Source organism: Morone saxatilis, unplaced genomic scaffold (assembly GCF_004916995.1).
Source record: "Morone saxatilis isolate NCDOM2014 unplaced genomic scaffold, NCSU_SB_2.0 Contig22, whole genome shotgun sequence".
Taxonomy (NCBI): Eukaryota; Metazoa; Chordata; class Actinopteri; family Moronidae; genus Morone; species Morone saxatilis.
Genome location: NW_023339785.1, coordinates 12,981,823 through 13,007,871, shown reverse-complemented (window position 1 = coordinate 13,007,871; position 26,049 = coordinate 12,981,823). Strand labels below are relative to the sequence as shown.

General features: G+C 40.6%; 1 protein-coding gene across 2 annotated transcripts in view; it reads right to left on the bottom strand.

The window, feature by feature from the left end:
- Window positions 1–5,522: 5,522 nt before the first annotated feature.
- Window positions 5,523–26,049, bottom strand: part of tsc22d3 (TSC22 domain family, member 3) — a 34,049-nt gene continuing 13,522 nt past the window's right edge. Inside the window, exons 1-3 of one of the 2 annotated variants that reach the window (XM_035668838.1) lie at window positions 8,597–8,922; window positions 7,996–8,047; window positions 5,523–7,287 (exon numbers count right to left, since the gene is read on the bottom strand). In XM_035668838.1, the coding sequence (XP_035524731.1) occupies window positions 7,021–7,287; window positions 7,996–8,047; window positions 8,597–8,721 (444 nt within the window). In that variant the 5' untranslated portion in view covers window positions 8,722–8,922 and the 3' untranslated portion in view covers window positions 5,523–7,020. Of the gene's footprint in view, window positions 7,288–7,995; window positions 8,048–8,596; window positions 8,923–26,049 lie in introns of those variants that run through there. The other variant, XM_035668837.1, reaches the window with a different exon arrangement.

Below are 26,049 nucleotides of genomic sequence, written 5' to 3'. Positions count from 1 at the left end.
GTACCAGAGATTCATCTTTGCAATATGTTTGGGTAAATTTACTACAGCAGTGTTGAGAGAAGAGGGTACGGCAGCATCTCTAACATTATATTACATTGCATTAAATTGTCAGTATTGTTTTCCCTGTTTTTTGCTTCCATGCACGTCACAACAAAGGAGGTTTTTCCCCAATCTCCCTTCTGTATAACCAAAAATGGGGCAGTCACAAAGTGATGGTTAATATCATCATCTGTTTTCATAATCTGACATGCATGCCTTGGTTCTGACATGACTTGGCCACCCAGTAAACTCCGCCCCGCAGCACATAATAAAAAGAAACTAAACCTGGATTTGGGAACATTGTGTTGATGTCAGATAATGGCTCCTACACGAGGATAGCAATCCCACTAATGCCTGCACATTCAAATGTATCAAATTTCTCAATTGATGCTGTCATATTTTATATTTAAGACAGATTCATGATGTATGATCGTACCTTGATTATCTTTTCACATGTAACAGATAACATTCAAAGTTGTATCACATGTTATTAATGAACTAAACAGTCATTGTTTATCATCTGTATATGATGGCCCAAAGGGAAACCCTCTGGCTGCTCTTTATAACACAAATGTATTCCCAAGGTTGTCTGGAGTTCATTCCGTGCCCTGTTTACATCTTAAACTTCCTGCAGCCCACTGACATTTCTTCACATGGGCCAAATCAAGAACAGAGGATGAGGGATGTTTACCACACAAAGGGCATAGTCACACAAATAGACCACAATGGAGGAGGGAGAGTTGCATAATCCTTCTAAAACTCTACCAAATAACTGTTAAACCCGTATTTGTGGTAAAAGTTGTACGACCGTAAACATATTGCAGTAAACTGATCCATAAACACTGTAAACTGCCTTGTTGTCGTTGCACATTTGTAGCGGTTTACTGAAGTCTCACCCTCATCTCTAAGTGTTGCCACAAAAAACTTCAACTTCTTTCTATATTCACTTGCATTCTTACTGCTTGTGACACATATACAACATGTTAAATATAGATCAAGAGGCAGCTGCACAGCACTGCAGTGTTTAAAACAACAATGTGGCCCTTCTGTGCTTTTTAAATGAACTCGCAAACTATGTGTACATAGAGACACACCCATCACCCAATAAAAGAACACAGTATTTCACTAGACTCTATTGGTTTTTAAACTTTTACATTGCAGCTACCTAAAAAAACAAAATACAAAATTGTTGTCATTTTCTTTTCAGTTGTGTCATAATATGTCCGAGAAGACAGTCTTGTGATTGGTGACCACTGCTGTGAAGGAACACAGCTTGGGAAACGTACATTTTCAGTATTGTGCAGGTTACGCAACCATCTCCCCTTTGACTGTGTATGTGTCACATGTCAGGGTGGGGGTCTGCAAGGCTTAATCTATGTGCAGGCTTTTGCTGTGCACTGGTGCCATGAACCAGGGTATCACCATAAATCTGAAACCAGTGGCTCCTGACCTTTTGTCTTTTTGAATAAGATGTCCTGAGTAGTAACCATTCCTAAAGTGGCTTTGATCAGCTGGGAGTGGACAACATCATGAAGAAAAATATAGAGGTCCTCAAAGTGACCACTCATATGACCCAAGCCACTAAAACGCTAACTGTATTGTTTTAATTTAACTGTCTTTAATGTTCAGTATTTCTAAAAAAAAAAAAACAGATTGGATTAAATATGTTTTTTATATGGTCATGGTAAAATCACACCACAGAATCAATTTTGAGTTACAATGTTAGTTTTTGTCACAGATGAACTGTTCAGAACAAAAGCACAGTTTTAGGAATTGCTTCTTTGTGTTTTTTATTTATCATCAGACGGACTGGGACTAACTAGATTCAGTAAACATAATAAATCAAACCAGCACATTGGATTAAGGTCATGCTCTCCAACATCCTCAAAAGTGAAAAACATTCTAAACATTTACATCTTGTTTTTAGAAACATGAAAAACTCCAGACACCTTACCCACAAACCCCATAAACACAGGTTCAACAGGTTCGTCCTCCAAATACAGTTAGCTATGCCAGTGATTTAACATCCAGGCAGGATGCTAGACCTTTCAAATCCAAAACAAATGTATTTCAACAGTTCATTTCCCACCATTTCAGCATGCAACATGAGCTTTGCAACTGTTTGTGCTGCAAAACCCCCCTTGTTTACCAGAGAGAGACATGAAGCAAGCACTTTTTTTTATCATCGAGCCAAAAACGTCCTCATGTCAACCCTCTGACCTCATTTGTAATGTTGACAGCCTAGATGATTATTGTTCGGTCCATCGTGTCGTATGTGGTCAAAAATAGAAAGCAATGTGTAAGAGGAAACACAGCTACATCAGATATACAAAGGCTCACACAAGGATTAATTTGATTATGCATGATTCAAGGCCTAACCAGCATCTGTCTGTGGTGCAACAACTTCTTTGTCTTTGCGGTCGGACTTTGTACATTTGGTTACAGAAGCAAGAACTGTGTCCACTTAACATCACGTGGGTGAAGCAGTAACTGACAAACAATCTTGACCAGACAGCAATAAATACATGAATCTGAAAAAAGTACTTGTAGGAAACCGATAAAGTAATAAACATTATTAACAAGACATAAGGGAACAATAAATCACTCCGACTCAGATAGGATTCTAACCAAACAATTATATGAGCTTGTGCATTGTAATTTCTCTCTGCTTCAGTGGTCCACATCAACATCCACTTCAAAGAGGTCACATTGCCTTGTCAACACATGAAATAAGTGGCGTGAAGGGAGATAATAATGAGTCATGCTTGTAAGTTGTGTAAAGTGTTGTGTCTCTGCAGTATCTTACGTGAGAGCAATAAAGGCCCATTTTCCATCTTACATAACCATCTGCCATCAACAATTTGCAACTCTTTTCAAAGCGCTTTTTATGGAAAAAACAGGGCAACTCCTTGTTTATATTACAGGAAATGTGCAATAATCGGCACAGCATTACAGTATGACATACAGCTAAAATCTGACATTTGTTTCAGTCAGCTCTGGCTTTAATGTTTGACATGATGAATATGTTGACATTTAGAGGACACACAAGTTGTATACGTCTGCATGAAAAGCAGTCGGACCAAATTATTCCCCTGCATGCGAACCCAACCACACTGAGGCAGAGCTCGCCTATCCCAGCACAACCCATGAATTTCCATCCGAAACAGATGTTTTTGTTTCTTTTTTTTTTTTTTCATTGCATAACATTTGTAATCCAATACAAACTCCTCTCTCGGCTGCCTGGTTTCAAGCGAGCTCCAATCTAAAGTTTAATTCCTCACCTAAGGCTCTTCCCACACTTAATATTTAACTGTACTTTATGGAAAGTGATGTGGAATCGCTGATGCTTTGACTGTGTTCTTGCCTTTTTAGAAAATCCGGTGGAAGCCAGAAATGGGTACAAGTCTTCAGTCATTAACAAATGAATGAATGCGAGCACGTCCTACACATCGGAGTGAGCTTTTAACCAGGGGGGTGAGATCAATGTTTGATATATCATCCTAAAAGAGTAAACATGTTGAAATTGGGGTTTGTAATTTAGAACATCTTGGTTAGAAGTGTTAGAAAATGCAAAACATATTTAGTGTTTCACTGATACATTTTTTTATCTCTGCACAAAATGTGTTACAAGAAGGAGGTAAGAATAGCACCACCAAATCCTGACTTTAAAAAAACACTGATTTCCAGAGGTACCAGGAGGGAACAGATAAACAAAAAGACCAATGGAAAAAACCTAAACAGCAAACATGGCGTTGGCAAAGAGACAAATATTTCCTGATTGGGCCTCATTTGCGAACTATGACTGAAGATTTATGGCGAATCAGTTTCGAATAAACAGCCACGTGCACTGAAGTGATTCTAGAACACACTGTTACTAACCCAGTCCCGAAATAGAAAGACAGAACGAGTGTTAAAGCAAAAACAGTCAATCAAGCCAAAGTCCTAATTGTCTTCAGACATTTTGTGAGCCTCTAGAGCCTGTGGCATGTGCATGCTAGCTGTACAGCCAGATGAAGTTTTTCCACTGTGTTAAAGGCTGCATTAGCCATTAGCACAACTATGATGAAACTGCTGCACCACTTCCTGGATGATCGACATGCACACAGTGTTCAGGTGTCTGGGTGGAAAGCAGAAAGACTGTCTCCAATTATCTCGGGCAAAGAGGGCCAATAAACGCCTGTCCCTCTCCTCTTCGCTACGTTAAACAAAAGTCCCGCTCAGTCAATACGCTGCATATCCTGCCTGCCACTAATTCAGTGCAGTATGCATTTCCAAGCAGGCCGTATTGATCAGGACCATCGGTTTCACATAGAATCAGTTGTTTTGATACGAAACACCAGAGGAGACCAGTTTCATGTGTAAAAGTGAGCAATGGGGAAGACACTGTGTTTACTGTAGTGCTATTTGATCTGCAGTGGTGATTCTGGGCCCAGGACGAGTGTTTCTGTTCTCAGCAATAGATGGATCTGAGCCTGGTCTACACACCAGGGAAGCCACAACATATCTAGTTACACACAGGCTGCGTTGACTGGCTGCCAAACTGTCTGAAGGGAAATGCTACTAGGACAAAATGTTTTTTCACTCTGGCAGATTCCAATCCACTGTCAACCAGCTATTATTACTTCACTATCATTAGTGGTCACACTGTTTTTGACTTTGGAAAAAAAAAAAAAAAAAACTACCTACTAATATTGAACTTTTTTTTTTCCTAAAGGCTTCAATGAGTATAAAGCCAGCATGCTAGATTAAAAAGTACCTTTGTGTGAAGTAGGAGCCTCGTGGCCTTCCTGCGACGCTTTACAAATCACATGCTTGTCAAACACATAACAAGGCTCAGGGAGCTCAATAGAAATCAGCATATATTCAAAAGATGTTGTGGTGGAATGGCTCAGACTTCCAAGAATGTGACTTCATTTTGCAAACACGCAATGTGTTGTTTACGCTGACATTCAAATGAGAGGAATTTCTCCCAACTCTTATTTCAGCACCAGAAAATGCAATCATCCTGGGTGTTGTTGCAGACGTTTCTACTGTCTTTCCCCAGCTGGATTTCTGGTGAACAAATCTCTCCATTTTATAACATATCTAAGCTCCAAAACAAACTACCTTAAGGGAAATGTAAAACAAAACAAAAACAAAGGTCAAATCTGGCCAGATGTCAGCAGCATTTCCCTATTACTAAAGTGTATTAGTGTATAAGGCAGTAATACAGTTACACATGCTCATTTGCTTATTATTGCTCCAAAAATAAATAGAACTTGGCATTCATTGCACCTGCTTTAAAACTATTTAGTTTAGTTAAGGACTTTTAATACATATCATATTTCTATTATATTGTAAAATCACAATGTTAGATCATGAATTGAACTCTCCTGACCAGGAGTCTTTGATGGTGTCACACATCAAATCAAACATTTTTCCTTTTGTGGATCAAACACGAGCTGTGGGAGCGCAGTTAAAGAAGAAACAACAGAGGGTCAATGTATTGTATTATGTAAACATAAGGTTTATTGCAAATGTGCAGTCGTATCCAAACACCATAGTGAACAACTGTTTCCAGGATACTTTACAGCAACAATACCGTTATCTTTACAAAAACACATAGAAACTTTAGCACTAGCTACAAACATAACTTCTCCCTGTGAAGTTTTACACATGGTCCTGGTTTGCTCAGTTCCTGTTGTTGAAAGAGGAGAAAAAAAAAAGAAGAAAAAAAAACCAACAAAAACAAAACAAAATAAAAGGCAAAGTCTTTGGTAGCTAGAAAAACAACAACAACAACAGAGCTCAGTGTGGAAATGTGTTCTCCTTACTACTACGGACAGGCACTGTTGTCATGCCATCGTTTTCAAGTTGGCATCTGAGCAAGAAACGGACCAGGGTACTGGACGACGCTGCTAAAAAATCAGGAGTGCATCTGCAGCGACAAAATGCCAACGTCTGCTTGCCTGCCATCTCCACTACGTTCACCTCAGGACGTTTCAACTTGTGTGTACACTGTAGTTATCCTTTCCTGTGAAGAGCTAGGAAAACAAGGTGGGCAGATATGCCTGTCCCCCTAGATTACAAACAAAAACAAATAACTTTTTAAGACCTCTGTACAATACTCCTATTTTTTTACAAACAACTGACTTTTGTTCAGAATCACAAACAAAAACAGAAGAGATAGCAGGATTAACTTCCCCCGTAAGCAGCAAGCCCCAACGGCAGACAATACAAGACTACATTTTCTGAATCATTACAGTATACTGATCAGTCTACTGCAGCGGTTCACCAGCTCTAATAGGCTAGACTGCATTAACCTCCACCTCTGTTGCCTTAGCTTATCCTGTTGATTATTCTTGTTACGCTTAAATGTACACTAACACATGAGCAACGCATTGTAGGTACAGGAAAAGTCCTCGTTATGTGGCTGAAATGTGCGGCTGGGAGTCCTTGAAACTTGTATTTGGAGATTGGACAAATCCACATGATGGGGCTCTTCTCGCTGAGACATGGAGGACCGTCTCAGGTGGGTCTCCTCTGGGTGAGGACCCCTCTCACGCTTTTCCAAGTCAGCACCAGCAGGGCCAGCCCGATCAACGCCTCCTCACAACCCCTCTCTAGAGCAGAGGGTTTTTGTTGGAAGGGTTCGGCTAGGCGGGGAAACCCCCCCACCTGTCTGAAAGCAAGCGCTTGCTGGTGTCTAGTCAGCTCTCGCTCTATTCTCAGCGCTTTTGTCTACACAGAGACTACGACAAAGAGTTGGACGGTATCAGTGGACGGGCCTGAAACCGCACCGGTCAGAGCGTCTTATGTTCTGTTTTGAGCGTGTCAGTCAACAGTTCTTTTGTGTCCCATCGATCGTTTACAGCCCCGATGCTTCACCTCCGTTGCATCGAAGGGGTTCTCGGCGGCGGCGACTTTTGTAACGCTTCATTCAAAATGGAGGTCCATTACTGTTATGAGACAGTGGCTCTGCCCGCCCCAAGGCAGAGCCACTTACACAGCAGAGCCAGTGCTGTGCATGAAGGTCTGCTGCTGCTGCTGCTGCTGGTCGGGGGTCCCCTGGGTGCTCTGATTATCCAACAGCACATCTGTTGGGATGCGGGACTGGAACTTCTCCAGCTGCTCGGGGCTGGCCAGGTTCTTCAACAGGTAGTTCTCCCTCTCGAGCTGGTTGTTCTTCTCCGCCAGCTCTTTGATCTGCTCTTTTAGGATCTCTACCTCCTCGCGCACGGCGTACATGAGGTGGTTCTTGACAAGATCCTGTCATAACAAAAGAGAGACGGATCAGTTTTAGATATAAAAACGGAGAAATGTTAAGGCTTGTGTAAGGTCGATGTGCTCGGTTGCACGGCTGATGTGTTTGCTGAAAGAATGATGGGTTTGCTGAGCGAGTTTGCTGTCAGAGGATCTTATACTCCATTTTGTCTATGCACTCACAGGGACCTCTCGTGGGATACAGTAAAGTACACGCTTCAACTTTGATTTAAGAGCGTTTTCAAGCATTCTGTGCTGCAAAACTGTTATCAGTGTTTCTCTTTTGGACTTCCTGCTGTCATCTCCTGCACTTGTTTTCTACTGTGTCACATGAATAAAGCAAACAGTACAGCCTGCACTGCCGTCACATAACAGGGACTTCCCAGAGCATTCATAGAGAGCACGGTTGCGTGCCGAAACGGCGTTTTGGGGAGGTCGGAGGTTTATAACTGTTCTATACATGCTGATGTTTCTCTCTCTTGTGGTCAAAGAGACCCTCTAAAAGGTCACAGGTCGTGTAGCAATGCGGATGCACAAGCAGTCATTGTAAGTCCCTCTGAATAACAGCAGCAGCTCCTACATGCAGTAGACTTGTAGAAGTCAGTCAACTGGGATTTGAACAGACAGCATGTCCTCTGCAGTGCAACCTATGTCATTGTGTTGCAACCTATGTGTGTCTTTGTGTAGTGTCTGTGTTTTGTCATCTCAGCTTACCATCGCCTGTTCAATCTTGTTGTCGATAGCCACAACGCTAGCACCAGAGGCACTGCAGAAGAGAAAGAAATAGACATAAATGAAACAGTTCAAAGCCACAATTTAATAGTCCACTCAATCCCAAAAATACTGAAAGAAACACACTGGTGCCTCTTGAACTCCTCGCTCTGAGACAATGAAACAGAAAGCTTGCAGAACAGAAAGGAAAAGCGTGTGTACTCGTCTGCAATCTCGTTTATTTGTGTGAAGTATGAACAGCAGGTTTATTGCTCTGATTGTAAAATGGGGCTTTCATACAGGCCATGGTGTAATGAGGACAGAGAGTGTAGCAGGAAGAGGCAAAGCAGCGTAGAAGATCTCAAAGTCCAAATAAACAGCAGCAGAACGACAAACAGCTGGGCAGACAGCGTTTGCAGGCTTTTAGTAATTACAATAAATATCATTGCGCATTGTATTTGAACCGCGTTATGAACACACAGTGTCTCGAGGCCTGTAATAGAACGAGAAGAGGGCTCATGCTCGGGTTTATAACTCATTAAACGCATTTTTTTTTATCGAAATATCGGTTTCAGACATACGGCGGGACTGTGTCGATATTTACCTGTTGTCAAGTTTGACGGATACAACGTCTCCTCCGAGTAGCGAGGAGAAGAAAGAGATGGAGAAGTTATGCAGCTGGTAGACGGCCACCTCCATTGGTGTTTTCGCGAACATCTCCGTGCTCATGTTGAGTACCAGACTCGTTTGGATTATACTTCTCGCCACGTTTGCGACTGGTTGGGTCACCTAAGTGTGTATCCGGATTAGTTTCGTCCGTTAGGGGTTACGATGCACTGAGTCGCTGCTGCTGGCTGAGCTGCGGTGCTGTGTCGGTGTGTGAGCTTCGCCGGTTTTTACTAGCGACTGTCTGATGCTATTTCTGCCACCGGCGGCTATTTCAATGGCTCGCCTTCTGACGTCACCTGACGCGCGCATATATTAGTCAAATGAGTTGGCGGGTCAGATTGTATGGTGCCTTCCCGTGTCGTTGGACAAACTGGTTTTTAGGACCTGGACCGTGAAAGAACTCTGTACAAAAGGTACACAACAACTTTTTTTTTTTTTTTTAACGTAGTAAACATGGAGTGGGGGAGGGGGGGCGTTAAGTTCTCACGAGGCTGGCTGTAGTAGTGTATTGCTGTTTTATGAGACTTGTTCTACTACTCAGGGGAATGTTATTTTCCTATGCTTTGATACTATTGTGCAGAATGAAGATTCAGATGTAACACATAAACCCATACAATATTATGCAATGGAGAATACAACCTACAAACACTGCAGACTATACTTACTATACTTACTAGGTCTTATATCCTTGATCAATTGATAGTGTGATAGATTTTTACTCTGGTGTTATTGGTCAATTAAAACCTTTTTTTTTTAAACAAAAGCATTTTTATCACTAATCTGCAATGCAGTGTAAAGTACACCCATCAACCAGTTAATTTACAAAACAAATATCACCAAAAACAATTCATTCTAGTTCGCATTATGCCTTATTAGAAGTAAACAAAAAAGATCGCTTAAATAACGAGTTTTAAAGGAGCACATGAATGCAGCATCGCGTCTGCCCTGCTTCTGAACTTCTCTGCTGCTGCACATAACCCACAGACCGAAATCCGTACTCATTGCAACAATAACAACCAACTGAACAATTGGAGGCCTGCACAAATAAGTCACTCGTGTTGCTGATAAATAAAAACTGGATTTGGCCACGGGAAGAACGCATGTCGCGACCTTTTGTATCATATGATTTCCACTTGACTTCACTTATTTATCAATAGATTTTAGAGTAGGCTAAACTTGTGTTGTCTTTATTTATGTGATTTAGAAGTAGTACTTAGCTATTAGTTATTGACTTTCTAAGTGTAAACTTTTGCAACTTAAAATAAGTCGGAAAGCTGTCCTTGATTCGGTCTACTTAGAAGACATTATTATGACAACAAAAACATTTTGTCCCCATCGATTTATTGTTGTTTGTTACAGTACATGGTATAACGGAATGCCCTGTACATGTGCACACATATGTATATGAGCTCTGCATCCGCAAAGGTAGTTTTCCATCCTCTCTCCCGGTAAATTTCCCCTCAGTCTATATTTGAACTCTATCGGTCTCTAGTGGTGAACACCTATAATACACCGGCCCGTAGGGGACAATATTTATGACCGGGGCATTGTTCCTGGACACTGTTTAATATGGAATTTTCCATATAGTTTTTCCTGGCCTCATAATTGAATAATTCCATGTTGTTTGTTTCTGGAAACAGATGGAAAATGATCAAAAATGATCACAGTCAGGTTTATTGCCAAGTAGGTTTTCACATACAAGGAATTTGCCTTGGTATATATGTATTTATTTATTTGTTTGTTTGTGTATTCAGTACTGTTCATATGCCATACTAATTGTGTGCTTTTTTAAAAATCTAACTGTTCACATTCACCCTAATGTGTGGACTAAACAAAAGGAGTCAAGGATATTTTCTGGGTAACGCAGACTGCAATGCATTTATTGTGTATACCACCATTCATTGGAAGGACACATAAAAATTCCTTAGAACTGAAGCATTGTTCTCTGGTGTGTGACCTCTTGCACTTCAGATGGTCTTTTCAACGTGCATTTTACAACGTGTGACGCAACCATACTGAGCCTCCTGCAAAGTGTAATAAACAATTTGTGGTAGAAGCCAACCATAGAAGACACTAGAGAAAAAAACACGTACCTGCTGTTATCTATTTTTTCCACAGCATTTTGTCGGAGTACTGACTGTGACTGCTATTGAGCAATAGACCTTGTTTTCACCGAGGCGTCCGTGCAGGTTTTAATAGCGTTAATGTAATTGCTCAGCGCCTCTCAGCTGTCACATTATGTTCCCTTTTGTTGTTACAATTATCTGATTCGGTACTGATTATAAGCCAATTAAATTTCTATTAGAGAACCTCTGTTGCACCATTATCTTTTTTTTCCAAAACACAGTCGAACTATAGAGCATTACCAGCTAGACACAATAACTTTTATGGAAATTCTCTGCTGAGTGTCCAACACTAGCTATTACATTTGGTTTATACATGGAATCCACAGTATACATACATCTATAAATTAGTCTGAATAATGTGGAAAAAATAACGCTTTTTTCCTGTAAGATTGCACTGCACGGGAAAAGAAAACTTCCATTTAAAATAATAACAAATGACCCAGGGCCCTTTCTAATCTCTGCATGGTAAACGAAGGTCTGCCACGTTTTTTTGGGAGGGGAGAAAAAGGAGTTCTGTTATGTAACAAAACAATTAGAGTGGGAAGGCGGACTTTTGGTAGACCTAACGAGGCTAAGCAGAAAGCACACTGACCGGGTATTAGGGCCCATAGTGCCTGTCGTCTCAGATTTCGTGCTGTGACAGTACAGCTGCCAGGTTTAATATCAGGCACTGTTCTGGCGATGAGGGGCTGGTGAATTACCTTTCCCTGCTGTGATAGTCCCATTTAGGAGCGGAGGAGTCACCTGTGGCTCTGCTGAGATGCACAGATGGAGACTACAGACAGTGGGGAGCCTTCCTGCACTGTTCAAGTAAAATATACCTAATGAGCCACATGCAGTAAGACTGTCATTATCTTACTGCATGTGGCGTAAGATAGGATGCTCATGACCTTTATGCTTTGACTGCTTTATTCACAGTTGTATAACTGCAAACTACAAATCCCGACAAGTGAAGGATATTTCACACACAACAATTCTAGTTTAAATTGTATCTGCATGTTTCTAAAAAGTTTAAGTGCCACAGACACTGACCTATGCTGCCTTTTCAAGAAATTAAGTCCCTCACATTTCTGTAGAACTCTAACTGCCTGACCATGTTTGGCGTGTGCCAAATCCAGTGAGTCACTCTAAAGCTAGGCGATGGGCCACGGTTTCCATCAGATGTCCCCTGAGCAAGAGCCAACCGCGTTATATAATGTCGTGATTCATCTCCAATGACTGAAGAAGAATGAGGTTGAGACATGCCGCCAGCCTCCCGGCTTTTGTTATGAGCAGCATTCTGTGGATTTGACGCACCAAACTCAAGATGTACACAATACAGCCCAGTAAGAAGACAGCAAATCCACAGAGAAAAAACAATTTTATCACTTTGATATCGCTTCTTGGTCAAAAGGAATGCCTCTTTTACTGTGTATGTCCCATCATTTTTCTGCACCCTCGCAATAAGCAATGCATGACGTGACGTATGAGAGTGTGACCTGAGACCTTCCACGGGCTGTAGCCAGAGGCTGTCTCAGAGGAAACTGTCAGTATGGGCAACGCGAGTGGCTACGGCCAATGAATACTGAACACTATACCTACACGAGGACACCCAGAGGCAGTCATTATCATCACATCACCTGTAAGTCTCCTGAGCCATTATTATAAAAAAAGGCACATGGCCTTAGTCTTGCTCATAAGATTTTTTAATACATTTAACAGGCTGTCAATTTCTGCACTTGGATTGCATGTAATATAGGTTGTATCAAACATGAGGTGCATGCAGAAGAGGAACAGGACTGACATTGTTATCCAAGGGCTGATAGAGATATCACTCTCTGTCTGCTTTCAACACTGCAGGCACAACACCCAACAATGTGTGTCTAGTGGAAATGAAAATACAACAACATGATCATCAATGTTAATGTCATTTCTAGTTCTGTTTTGTTCTCTTTTTGCCAAGACTGATTCTGTAAATTTGTAATAGATTCCAGTGCTGCTTCAAACGACTCTTAATGTCAACATACATGTGAACTGTTATACGAGCCCTTACATGACAAAAACTGCACCCACATCCCTACATCATGCAGACACTGACGCACTGCAGATATCATCCATCTTCTCCTGAACTGTCCCTAATGTGCACATCTGTCACTGACACACATCACTGTCATTCCAGACACAAGACGAACTCTCTATCCTCTACGGCCCCCCTACTTACCGCCGATCTGGCCTCTTGAAGAAACTCGGTGAGTAAGGGGGCGAGTAGCTCATGGCTCTCTCAGGATAGCTGAAGTGCTGGTAGTGACAGCAGAATCTGTGGGGCGGTTCGGCCAGGCGGAGGGCGCACACCGTCCTGGGAGAGGGTGGCATAGCCCCAACAGGGGGAAATTCAGTGGGACGCCTCTGAGACTGTCCCATCTTGGCTTCCGAATGAAGAGGCTGTTCGCACAAGAGGCAGGAGCCCTTTGACTGTTTGCTCACTGCTCTGCTGTTGTTTGTTCTCAGCAACTGTGTTCTCAGAGCACAAAGAGACAATTGAGCACTGGCGATACCTCCTGGATATGTAGCTATAACTATGAGTGCCATGCTCAGACTGGCACTTGTATGATGTGTATCCAATCCAGTGGAACACAATGGCCCCAGAGTCACAATGAAAATGACAGTTTCCTGAATTGTTTTATCTCTGTCTGTTTCAGGCAGCCAAAGCAAAAGATCTTTCTCTGAGTGTACCTGAAGGGAACCATCATCACGTCTATATCCATACCTCGTTCAATCAGTGGCAAACGTGTGTACTAAATGCATAGTTGGGCCATTGTTCCATGTTGTGAAACAAAACTTGTTGTTACACAACTGCTTATAATTTAGTATGTAAAATCAAGCTGAGTCAGAGGAATTAGCTCAGTGATATTTTATGTAACATATCAGATTACATGTGTGGTGTTAACAAATCCCTGAACACCTTTAAATTTTGATTAAGTGGGTTTGTCAGTTACAGTAAGCCTCTTTTGTAATCACGGGTGTAGTTAATGTATTATTATTTCGAGAGCCAAAGGTGTAACGGCAAAGTAAACCGCTCTTGCAAACTCCTGTCTCCATTTAATCCATCTGATGGTTTCGACAATTAATATTGTATACCAGTTTCTACATGCTGTCTTTTCAAACAGGTATCATTTGGTTTGTAACATCTGCATATTATCAAGAGACAGGATTTAATGTTGGAATTGTTTGTGCCATTAAGGACAAAAGTATATAAATGTAAACTGCAGGGAGCTTCTAGCAACTCTGTCCTGTCCCAAGTTTCCTTGTAGCGGGGGAATTTAGGTTCACTCAGTTCAGTTTCTAACAATCAACGATAACAATCATTATTCAGGGTTATTTGCCTGGGACAGCAGTTCAGCTGCCTGTGAGTAGGCAGAGGGAATGGATGGCTTCTATTGGGCATGTTTACACCCATCACGTTGGGAGCAATTTATTTAAAATCGAGAACATTTAATCCTTTCGTATTTAGTCATTCAAACTCAGTTGGATGTTTTTTTCTTCCGCTCGTCTCCAGTTTCATGAGGTTTGACATTGCTCCAAACATGAAAAGATATCAAGCCATTTTCACTTTTGTTTTGCCTCCAGTAAGGGACAAGATTAAACTTTCCCTCTGAAATGGGTGATAGCATTGATACTGTATATCCATGTTTCTTTACAGTCAGTTGCAAACCATAGTGAGTTGTTTTTCTTCTTGTGCCACACAAGTGGTGCCATGTAATTACATGTCCACAGACAATTATCTTCTCACACGCGACCAATACTGTCTGTACAAACATGGGAACATGGGAAGACACAAACACACACACACACACACACACACACAACCAGGAGTGATTGACATCGCTTAATCCTGTGGTGTTTAGTGACAACAGTTTATTCTGCTAAATTTCTAAAGAAAGGGAGCAAATGAATGAGGGGTAAAGAGAAAAATAGATGTGGCTTTTGCTGCCATAGTATTTCATAATAGTAGTTATTTCATACATCCTGTATGTATAGAATTACAGTAAAAACAGGTTCCAAGCCTGATTATATATTGGTTTAAGACTTTAAAAGTTACAACATTATGTCATGAATTCAGCATTACCATGAGTCTGAGCTGCTGTGTTAAGCAGTTTGGATAAATGTTGATTACAGGTGCCAAAGACCAACTTTTTAATAGGCTGTACTTAGCTACAGAAAGGTTTTAATTATGATTTCCATGGTAGGAAACATAGAAACCATTTCTTCCCCTGTCCTTAACGGCAGCTGTTATGAAATCAGAGGACACCACAAGCAGGTGTGAGTGTATGTGTGTGGTGTGTGTTCAGGAAGAAGAGCTGCTTCTCATTTGCCTTGATTCGAGACATTTGTGTTGTCTCGATAAACTCAAGACAACACAAAGACCCACTTTCCTTACTAGAAATGAATGGTCTTAATTTTAGTTCTTACTAAATGACAATCAGTTCATTTACAGTAGCCTTCGCCGACACTAATAGCAGTTTACAACAGGACAAGCAATACTATAGCAAAAAGATGCGGTGTGCAGTATATTACTGTTAACAAGCTTGGGGACCTCTCAGCATCTGGCCCCAGGCTGTGATTCAGCAGAAGTTAGACAGCTTCGGGCCATAATGTAAAGATTTACCTTGTGTTATAACATAGAGAATGTTCTGGCTAAATTTACTGTGAAAATACTGCAACGGAGCTGGGACCCAGAGGAGTGTGTTGAGGGAATATCGCAGTTTTTTTAACCCTTGTCATGCCACATTCATCCCCCAACTCCACCTCCCCTTAAAAAGAAATAATAGTAAGGTTATAGTCCGTAGCCCATAGGATTCCCATCTGTGTTTTAGTGCAAAAATGTGTACACATGAAAACCCACACACAAGATTGCCTGAGCTAGATAAGAGATTAGACTCTCTGGGTTGCAGTTAAGTGATCTCACTAAAGGCTCTGCGGATGCGCTACAAAAGGTCAAAGGTTGTAGACTCAATTGGCCGTGCAGTGTTAAATAACAGTGAACTTTGTTATTAGCTGTGTCAAAGCCCTTTGACTCGTTATGGGTCGCCTAGTTTACCACAGATCCTGAGAGATATGAAAGAGCTGTTGGATTGCTCATTATTTTTTTCTGTCTTGTGTACTGTGCACTAAAAATAAAATGTAATGCAATGTAAAACTTTCCCTTATAAAACATGCAGTGTTTACTTGTCACAAAGCATGAATAGTGATACTCAAAAGACTGGATTGCTGCCACTTTGCATAGATAAATACACAGTTGGCTGGATCATGTCCCAGAACAAAAGGTTACAGAGTTCAGCACCATCTGTCTATATTCATCTGCCTATGTTACTTTAGTGTACTGTATACCTCAGCTGTTGGTGTAGTTGTGTGTATCTATGTCTAATCTGAGTTGCCTTCTGTCACGGTATGCTGACATTGGACTAATAGGTACATACTGCACCGAAATCCATCACTTTGACGCTGAGAAATTGAAATCTACTGTATCTGAAGCGAATTGATGAAGCAATGGGCCATACACCATACCATGCCATCAGCTCTAAGTAGGCAGGTTTTATTTTTACTGCAAACTGTGTCATCTGTTGGGCTAGTGGAATCTTAACATCAATAAGTCATTACACAAATGGTTTTTGGCACCATATGTTAGTCATAAGCAAAAAAGGCTGCCACTGAGAATATTGGCAGCATCTGTGCTGTAAGTAAATAGATGCAGCTAAATGATGGCTGAGCATCTTTGATGACTTTGAGAATATCTTTAAGTGGAAAACAACCGTGAGAGATGACAAGAAGCAACAGTATTTTCATGACAAATAAAAAGTCAATTTACTAATTTGTGTGTCCTGGAAAAAATGGTTAAAATGACCTACTGCAGTCAGTCTTTGGTTCATATCAAACAGATGAAATAAATAAATAAAATAAAGATTAAATTCTCCTTTTTCACCCTCTGCCCCTCGCCCACATATACCATTGTCCCCTTTTTTCTTCTTCTCTAAAGTATCCATCAATTGAATGTCTTTCTTTTTTCAATCCATTCCTCTTTCTCAATCTCTCCCTCTTTCCATCTCCCCACTTTCCTTATCTTGTTCCATCTGTTTGTCTTTCTGAGCTTGCAGCTGTGTGACCCAAGTCACCAGCAACTGGGACGACACTGGAGGGAGTCAGGCCCTCAATGAGCCATCCCCTGGTGTGTGTTTGTGTGCTCGCTTGTGTTTTTGTTTGCCCGCGTGTACGTCAATGTGTGCGGTTGACCGCACGCCTGCATACGTGCCTGCTCATGCATGTCTGGCCCCGTCAGCACGATCTGGATTTAACTGGATGATAGGCACCCTGCTAACTCTCGCTGTCAGTGTCATCCAAACACAGAATCGTTCCCACAGACTCCTGCAGGCTCCTCTGCTGAGCATTAAAGCTAATCCTTTGTCACCTGCGAGATAACGATGTGGCAATGACTAATTTCCCATGGATAATTTGAGACAAGTCACTTGCGGTCACTGCTGAACAAAATTGCATTAACAGCTAAAACAGCATGTTGCAACACATTAGAAAACACAGATACAAAAGTATAATAGTTTGCAATAACTATTGTTTGATAAAACCAAAGAATTTACTGTATATATTTTTATTTCGTCATACTTTTTCAAGAAGTTTTTCATTTAGTGCAATCTGTTGATCCCTTTCTGCCCTGCGGTGCAAGGATTCATAGTACTACCCACGTCTTATGATGAATCACTCTGGTGAACTGTTGTCAGCTACAAAGTAAAGAGTGACGGATCTAAAAGAAAACTTCAAATATACTGCTCTGTATTTAGTATTTTTGTAGCAATACTTTTGTCTATGGCCTCCGTGTCAGTGACCAGGGCCGTGTTTCCACTAAGTTACGCATTATAGCCTGAGGAAGTTTCATCAGCCTGCCATCCACTGATCTCTACAAGCCGAACAAATCATATTCTACTTCAACAAGACCACAGGAATGACTCATAATTCAATCAGCTTTCAACACAGCATGCTCTGACTTAAGCAAAAGAGCTGTAAATCTTAACAATACACAACAACTGATCAACTTTAGTTATGTAGCAACTTCATTTGTGAAAACCAGGCTGAAATGTGTAGATACTGGTGAGGTGAGACCATAACACCCCCAAAAGCAGCACTTCTTTATAAGACCAGTGTGAAGAATTATGTGGCATCTAGTGGTGTAGTTGCAGATTGCAACTTCCTCACTTCACCTTCCTCTTTCAAGCACGAAGGAGAAACTGCGGTGGCTGTGAAATGTGTGAAAAATGTAAAGGGCCATATTTAGAGCCAAACACTGATTTCTCTGTTCTGTGCTACTGTGGAAACATGGCAGTTTAGCATGGCGGCCTCCATGGAAGGTGACCCATGGTGTCTGTACATATAAAACCTTTGATATACAGTATATTCATCTATAAGCGCACATACAGGCCACTTAACACTGGTCTAAGCAAGAATGTGAATAGAAAAGGGACAGGGAGCACTTCTTCTTAATAATAAATGTAGTCCCCAGATCTTAAACGTTCACTCCAGGGATCTTAGCCTCTCTTTGTGCTTTAACTTGGTGCAACACTATTGGAAACTTAGATTGATTGCTACAGACAAAGCATCTTTGCAGTCTGACATCAAGTTCAGCTGTTTTCATATGTAAATATGCACATAAATTTAGCCAAGCTATACAGTTGTATATAGTTGTACTTCACAAGCCACTTTTACTTTCTCTTAAGGGGGAACCTGATATAACTCAAAGTGCAGCTGTGAAGTGGTGAGGGAACTCACATTCAGCACCTTATTTAACTCTCCCCTTCCATATAGCATCACAAATTAAAACCATTCAGCTTCGGAGTCTGAAAACCCACAGGGGCAATAGGTCTCTACAGTCTCACAGAGGTACAGTGTGGATCACATGCAGACAGAGAGGAGGGCTGAAGACGGAGAGAACATGGTGTACACAATGTTTCCTCAGCCTGTCTGCGTGGTGAGGATCCCCTACTGTCAGAGGACAGGCCGAGACAGACATGGACGGGACCAGATGTGCAAGCCCCCATTCTACAGAGTCTTAAAAAGAAACATGTTGTTGTTTAATAGAAGAAAGCTTCAAGAAACATTAATGAGAAAGTGCAATTAAGGCTGCCACATCTCCTGCAGGAGAAAAACTAAAATGTATATCCAGATGTCGGCCACCCGCGTGAAGACTGTAAAACAAATATGTTCAGGCTATAAACACACACATTACATCATCATTCTCACTGTTCTGGAAAGTTAATGAGGACTTATTAGTGTTAATTACAATCCAATTTAAAAATAAAAAGTAATGGAATAGAATTGCAGGCTTGAGGATGCTTTATCTGTTTTGTTAAATCCCTGCTTAGGTGCTATGGACCAAATCTGTTCAAGTATTTAAGGTATTAAATGGTTGAATAACGTAATAATATAACATAACATAACATTATATTATATCAACCCTGAGGTGAAAATTAGTACGTTTTTAAAAGCTCCTAAGCCACTATTATTGTTCATAAAATATAAAATGATTTATGATAAGGATTGTTATGTTTCTTCTGTAGCAGTAATCTAATATAATGTAATAACATTGAATGTACATGTATATGTACATTTACTTTTATGAACGGTTTCAACATTGCATGGCTGTCCGTTCCTGACATGGATTTACTGTTTTTTATGGTTCATCCCCACATCTGCCCTGTACTTTATGGATGTCTATCTGTAATTGATGGCATGCAGTTATACAATAAACTGTAAGGCTCCCTGTGAGTGGTATGTAACAGTGTATCAGTCACTGCAGAGACGGTTTATATAATTCAGCTGTGGAGATTAACTGGATACCATGGCTATTGATTAACTAACTGTGTAGAGTGTATCGTCAATAGCACTGTGTCTTTGTTATATTGATACTTTGATTGACTTTTTCATGATATTATAAATATGTAATGTCCTAAATATATACATACTGTATATTTAACTTGATTTGGTCAATGTGGTGATAGCATCTATGTCTATTACCACTCGCCATTTGAAGTTAACACCCATTTAGTTATGTCTTAGTTCTCACTACATTTTGAAGGAAAATCAAATTCTCCAGACCTCAAAACTCTTGCTTTTGCTTATGACTGACATCAGTTCAGCTGGATTTTTAGTGTAACACAAGAGCACTATTTCAGGATGTGACTCAGCCAGGGGAAGGATCAGCATCAAAAGCTTCCGTGTGATCCAAATAAACTGGGAACATAGTGATATCCAGCACTGTGAGGTTGTTTGGGAGTATACAGGAACCCCAGCCTATCCTGCCTTCAAAAAGCCAAAAAGGCTGCCTGTCAGACAAATACGCAAGTCTAGTAAGCTTTGCTGATTGGTCATTTTTATTTATTTAATTTTTTTCTTTTGGTCACGGCCCATTTGTAGATGTGCAGCAGAGTCAAGGAGAAGGGAACAGATGAGAACTTAAATTCAGGATATATATCAGAAAATATGATAAATGCATTGTGAGGTGACATCTTAGCTCGCATCGACAATACAATATTGCAAATAAAAAAAACATAAGCATTTGATTACAGTATCAAAACATTCACTGAGATTGGAGATCACATTTCCATCATTGTGGTTGTTAAGCTGCTTTTAACAGTAAGTATTACGGTGACAAGCCAAATGAGGAGAGCTTGTCTTTTTCTAATGCGATTCTCCTTGAAAACACTTCTGTCTGAGCAACAGCTCATTGAGCATGCTGCTTTGTAATGAATGCAAATGTTTGAATTAAGCAAGTTAGTTATGCTGTAGCTGCTGAGAAATCTCACTAATGGTGGAGTATATTTTGCAGAAACAAAATGGTTTTGAATAATGGCAAAACTGTTGAGTTTCTGGGACAAGTTTCATAGGGAACCTTTTATTTGCTGCATTAAAACACAAACGCGTGTAACTGTGATAGATTGCCACTGAAGCTTAAATCCAGCTTTAATTTTACCTCAGTTCAATTTCCACAAATAAAACCTTAAATCTTAAATTTGAGGGTTTCACAGCAGATGATTGGCTGACAGCAAAGTTAAGGTCCAAGCTCTCCTCCAAGAAACAAACAGGAAATACTTCCACTTGAAGCGACTCTTGAACTTGGAGACAGTCAGAGTACACAAGACAAATTGTCTTTTAGAGATGTCATTTTCCCGGTCTCGAAGCTGCACAGAAGAGTGAGTAAACACGATCTGCCATCCCAGTCATTGTATAAAGGCTTGGGTAAACAATGTATGCTAAATTGGCTTGCCTCCAGCGTGTACCCAAGAGGTCCAAAGTTCACTTATAAAACCACAGAACACTCTCGTATCTGTTTTGCACGCACGCACCACACACCAGGTACCCAGTCACAGTCCTGTGCAAGTAAAGGTGTGCGTTCAAGCATGGAGACTAACAACATTAAGATTCATATCCATGTATGCATGCAAAAAGGACAGACGTGCATCAAGACACGTAGACACACATACATAGATATGCGTATGCATACGATTATTTGAGGCCATTGACATCTGCAGACAAAACAGGTGCATACATACGCATACAAGCAAGCATGCACTAGTACGACACACTCTGTACACATCTCTGTCTGGACGTGTAGATTTACAGTGTTTGGCAGGCAAACGTTCACATTCTTAAGACAGAGATTCTTTGCCAAGTTGACACCTTTCGTAGCACTGAACTCTTTTTTACCCTGGATTAAATACACTTTTGAAAGAAGTGCTCTTGGAGATTTAAGCCTTAATGCTGCTAGGAGCCGAGAACGAGCAAAAATGACAAACTTAATTATGAAAACGTAATCCTCTGGCGTCTATCAAACATTTTGAAGGTGCATGATAAAAGAACAAGAAGAAGATGATGGTTATGCTTGACATCTTCACTAACGAAAGGCAGAGGCTGACGTGAAATCTCTAATCAGATCTGGCCTATCGACAAGGAGAAGTGCGTAACAGCTCTTTATTGTTTTTGAGATGGACAGATTTGCTGACGTAAGCAGTGTTTGGAAGCCAGCAAGCTGTCACCTTATCTTCACACTTAAATCACATAGTTCAGGTATTGAGAGAGAAGGTTCCCACCAGCAAGTTAGTGCCTTGGCTTGCATGGTGAAGTTGAAAGTAAAGGTTTCAAATATAAATGCTTGATCTTAACTGATTCATTTATATTATTATGTACTGTACAGCACAAAGCATTCAAATGTGTTCCCTGGGAAGAAATTAAAACCAGCCAGGAAAAATCTTAAAGACTGGGTGAGGTCAGGGAGGTCAAACACTCAGGCGTTGTACTCCAGAGCAGCATCCTGATCAAAGGTTATCTTTGGCTTCCATTCTGCAACAGCACAAGAGCACACTGTCTTATGAAATGGGAGAATTACGCCAACGCTCAGCCTGCAGAACTATTGCACACAAGAGCAGGTACGTGCCAGTATGTTTGTCAGAGACAGCAAAAGCTATGTCTTAATATATTTTCTCCCTGCAATCAAAACATTTATCTATCATTCAGTCCATCCAAATGTGTTGTAACAATATAATGGATGTAGTACGTAGCCAATCAAATTTAAATTGCCACATTTCTGATCAATGTCATATAAATACAAAACGTCTTCGCGTCCTTTTAGTGTATTAGTTCAATGTAAGATGTTTTTGTCATCACGTGATTTTAAAATAAATCCAAAACATTCAGCCTTCTTTGCTATTACAGTAAGTGAAACTATGAATCGTAAATGAAACTAAAATCAGTTAAGCTATCTGAGCTATTTTGAGGAACTATTTCAGGATTTGCAGAACTGAAACAAAATCGGGTATTTCACAGGTTCCCACACCCAATGGATAACTCCTGACCTATACACACACACACACACCAAGTACACACACATAGTCAAAAACAGCAAGTCATTATCATTGTTTTCCAGCCTATGTGACTGATTGTCTTCTTCACACCAGTTTAATGACTGTGGCGTTCTCTCTTGGTAAGACTGTAATTATAGCCCCGACCACAAAGGAAGGAACACAGTGTGGCGCCAGCAAGGTAGCTGCCAACCTTTACAACATGGACGACACCCCTCAAGAAATCATAATTATAATAGTAACAGTATGTTCCCGTTGTTTTTTTTAAATATTGTTTATTAGAGTATACAGTAGTGGCTGGCTGATTTGGCTTCATGTCACTTCTGTATCTTGTCTGCCACCTTGTGCACAGTCGTTTGTCCTGCTCTATCTGTCCTCTGGCTGTTTTGTTTGGTTTCACTCACTCCCTCTCTCGCCTCCTCTGTCTGTGCAGCACGCCTCCTCCTCTAACAGCTATTGTTATTCTTGTTCTTTCACACCGTCTCTGAGCAGCAAATCCTATCTGACTGACATGCTTCAGGACAGCCTAACCCTGACTCGAGGTAATTATCCTGTCTCTGACCTGTCTCGCCATATTCATTCCAGTCATTGTCTGGTACACTTATTTATGGCACAGGTGTGAACTGCATAAGGTAGGAGTGGTAAAGGTGTGCAATGAACTTAGGTAGTTATATACTCCGCAAGTGTATACTCGGGCTGTATCCCCGAATAAAGGGTGAACACACAGGGATGCTGCCCGGTCATGCCCTTCATCCTGTTGTGTAAAAAATAAAACAAATAGTTTCGGAGCAGAACATCTGTTTCAGTGCTGACAGCAAAGTACAAACCAAGCAATCACACACACACATACACACACACACACGCACCCTATGCAGCAACTTGAGGTGTTTTCTTATTTAGATTGCTTAAAAGAAAGTGCAGAGGATGGGCTTTTGTCCGACATATTTCATGTATACACACATATACATATACACATATGTATATATGTGAATAAGCATGTATCATGACCAAGCAGATTTAACACTTCTTGACCAGCCCATGGAAGTTAAGGAAGTGCTGTCAGATATGCATGTGTTATATGAAGATACAGTGAAGCACATTTTGAGGAAATATTTCCTCAATTTGGCTATAAGGACACTGTGCAATTGTGTGACACAATATTAGCCACAGCATGTGTTTTGGTTTCTATTGTCTCTCAGCTCCTCTATCAAAGCTGTCTGCCTGTATGGAAAAAAAAAAAAGTCAGGACAAAGATGCAGAACTGTGGAGCAGACAGACACGCAAATTAGCGCAATAACAAGAATCCATCGTATCAGCTTTCATCAGTTCACCAGATACTGTGTGTCTGTGCCCTGCACCCTGAGGACAGCCCCTTTCTTTGTATCAAAGACTGAGCAGAGAGCTACCAAACACCAAAACAGGAAAATGCAAAAATGAGGAAGAGAAAAGGAGAGGAGGACAAAGAGGGAGGGAGGAGAGGGCTTTCACAGCTGTTGTTAGGCAGTGTTTCCTCTGATAGGAGGCTTTGGCTGTACTCCCAGTTCTTCAGATAAACTGTCAAAAAAACATGGTTACCTTGAGATATGAGAGGGGCATGCTAGTGTGTTTGCAAAACAGAAGAAAGATTGAGTCTTAATACGACAAAGACATAAAATCTAAATGCTAAAATGACACTGTCAGTAAAATGTTTTACTTAACATTTTATTAGACCTTTTCCTCTGGTGGGCTTAGTGAATCACAAATGATCAGGTGAAATCCACCGCAAAACCTCAGAAACTGTTGTCAAGTTTGAACACTAATTTTGAAACATTTTTATTTAATAGTAACAATATACAGAATACTAATGACACTGTCATTAAGCATTGTATTATAACTTCACATAAATAATAGTTATTATGCCAGATCAAACACCCGTCTGTGTTTATAAGGTGACACAGCTTAGAGTTTGTTCAGTCGATGTTGTGCAGAAGGAACAGTGCAGACATCTGCAAAACGTGTTAGCCTCTTATCATGGGATCAAGACGATAAGCAGAATTTAAGACTTAAATCTGTCCTACTGCACGTCTCATTTGTCTGTGACAGCAGGTGTCTTTGACTGTTGTAGTTTTAACACTGCAGGACCACAGATTTATTATATTGTTATTACAGTTACGGCCTTGTACAATGTGGAAACCTGTTGTGAATAAATAAAGTTTGCGCAGAACAAATACACAAACATGTATGCAAGAAGCTAAAACCTTGGCTTAATGAATTTGTTTGCACACTCACACACTCCAAAGAAAAAAATATGATAATCATGGCAGTTACAAAATGTCCATTTCAAGAAATAGGCAAAAGCATCTTATCACATATTTTACATCACAAATCTTGGAGCACTTCAAAATGCTCACTGCATGTTGACCATCTAATTTGAGTCATTGCATTTGTTTCCATCTGTTTCAATAAAATGCCAATTTTAGTTAAGATGCCAAAATGAGAGGGAAAATGAGAGACTCCCAAAAACACAGGCCCCGGGAGAGGTGCTTAGTGATGCTGCTTTCAATGCAATGACCTAGATATTATTGTAGAAAACACAGAGGGGGACAAGTACTGCCTTGTCTGAATCTGATATCTCCTTCTAGAAAGCTTATTTCAGTATGAATTGAAGGAAGTATCCTGCTTGCTTTTCATTTTTTTCTTTCATATTCACCTCTTGCTGGCTGTAACAGCAAGGGACTTTGTTTTTTATCAGGGTGTTTCTCTGAATTTCCCACTGATACGAGCTACAATAGCATCCTTTCCCTCCAGAGGGCTGGGAAGTAGGCCCATGAACAAAAAGAGCACTAAAAACACACCATACCTCTCACTCAAACAACTAGATGGATTAGATGACAGCGCATTCATTCTTATTCAAACTGATGATTCTTCTGGTAAAATCCTGAAAGAAAGCACGGAAGGGTTGCGAGTGTTTTGCCAACACTTCCACACTGTTATGTATATCTGTTTGTTACGTAACCTCTGGTGAGAACGGTGGTGTGAATCAGAAGGAGTGCCCAGCCATTACAGTGGACCGACAGATTATTCATGGTTGGCGTGTCAGAACATCCACCTTTTGACCGCTCCGACCCAAGACAACCCTCATCACCCATACGTTAACAGCAAACTGGATTTACTCTCATGCACGTAGGTGTGAGACGGTGCTGTGGTTTGTTCCATTTTAGATGTCAGTTCTAAAATATTGCGGTGAAAATGACTTTTTAGTACATAACATTTATTTGCCAAATGCTAGATCATGGGCATTATGATGCATCATGTGGCATATACTTTGATACTAAGTTACTCTTTGTTTTATTGTGTGTAAATTGACTTAACTTGGATAGATACGTCTT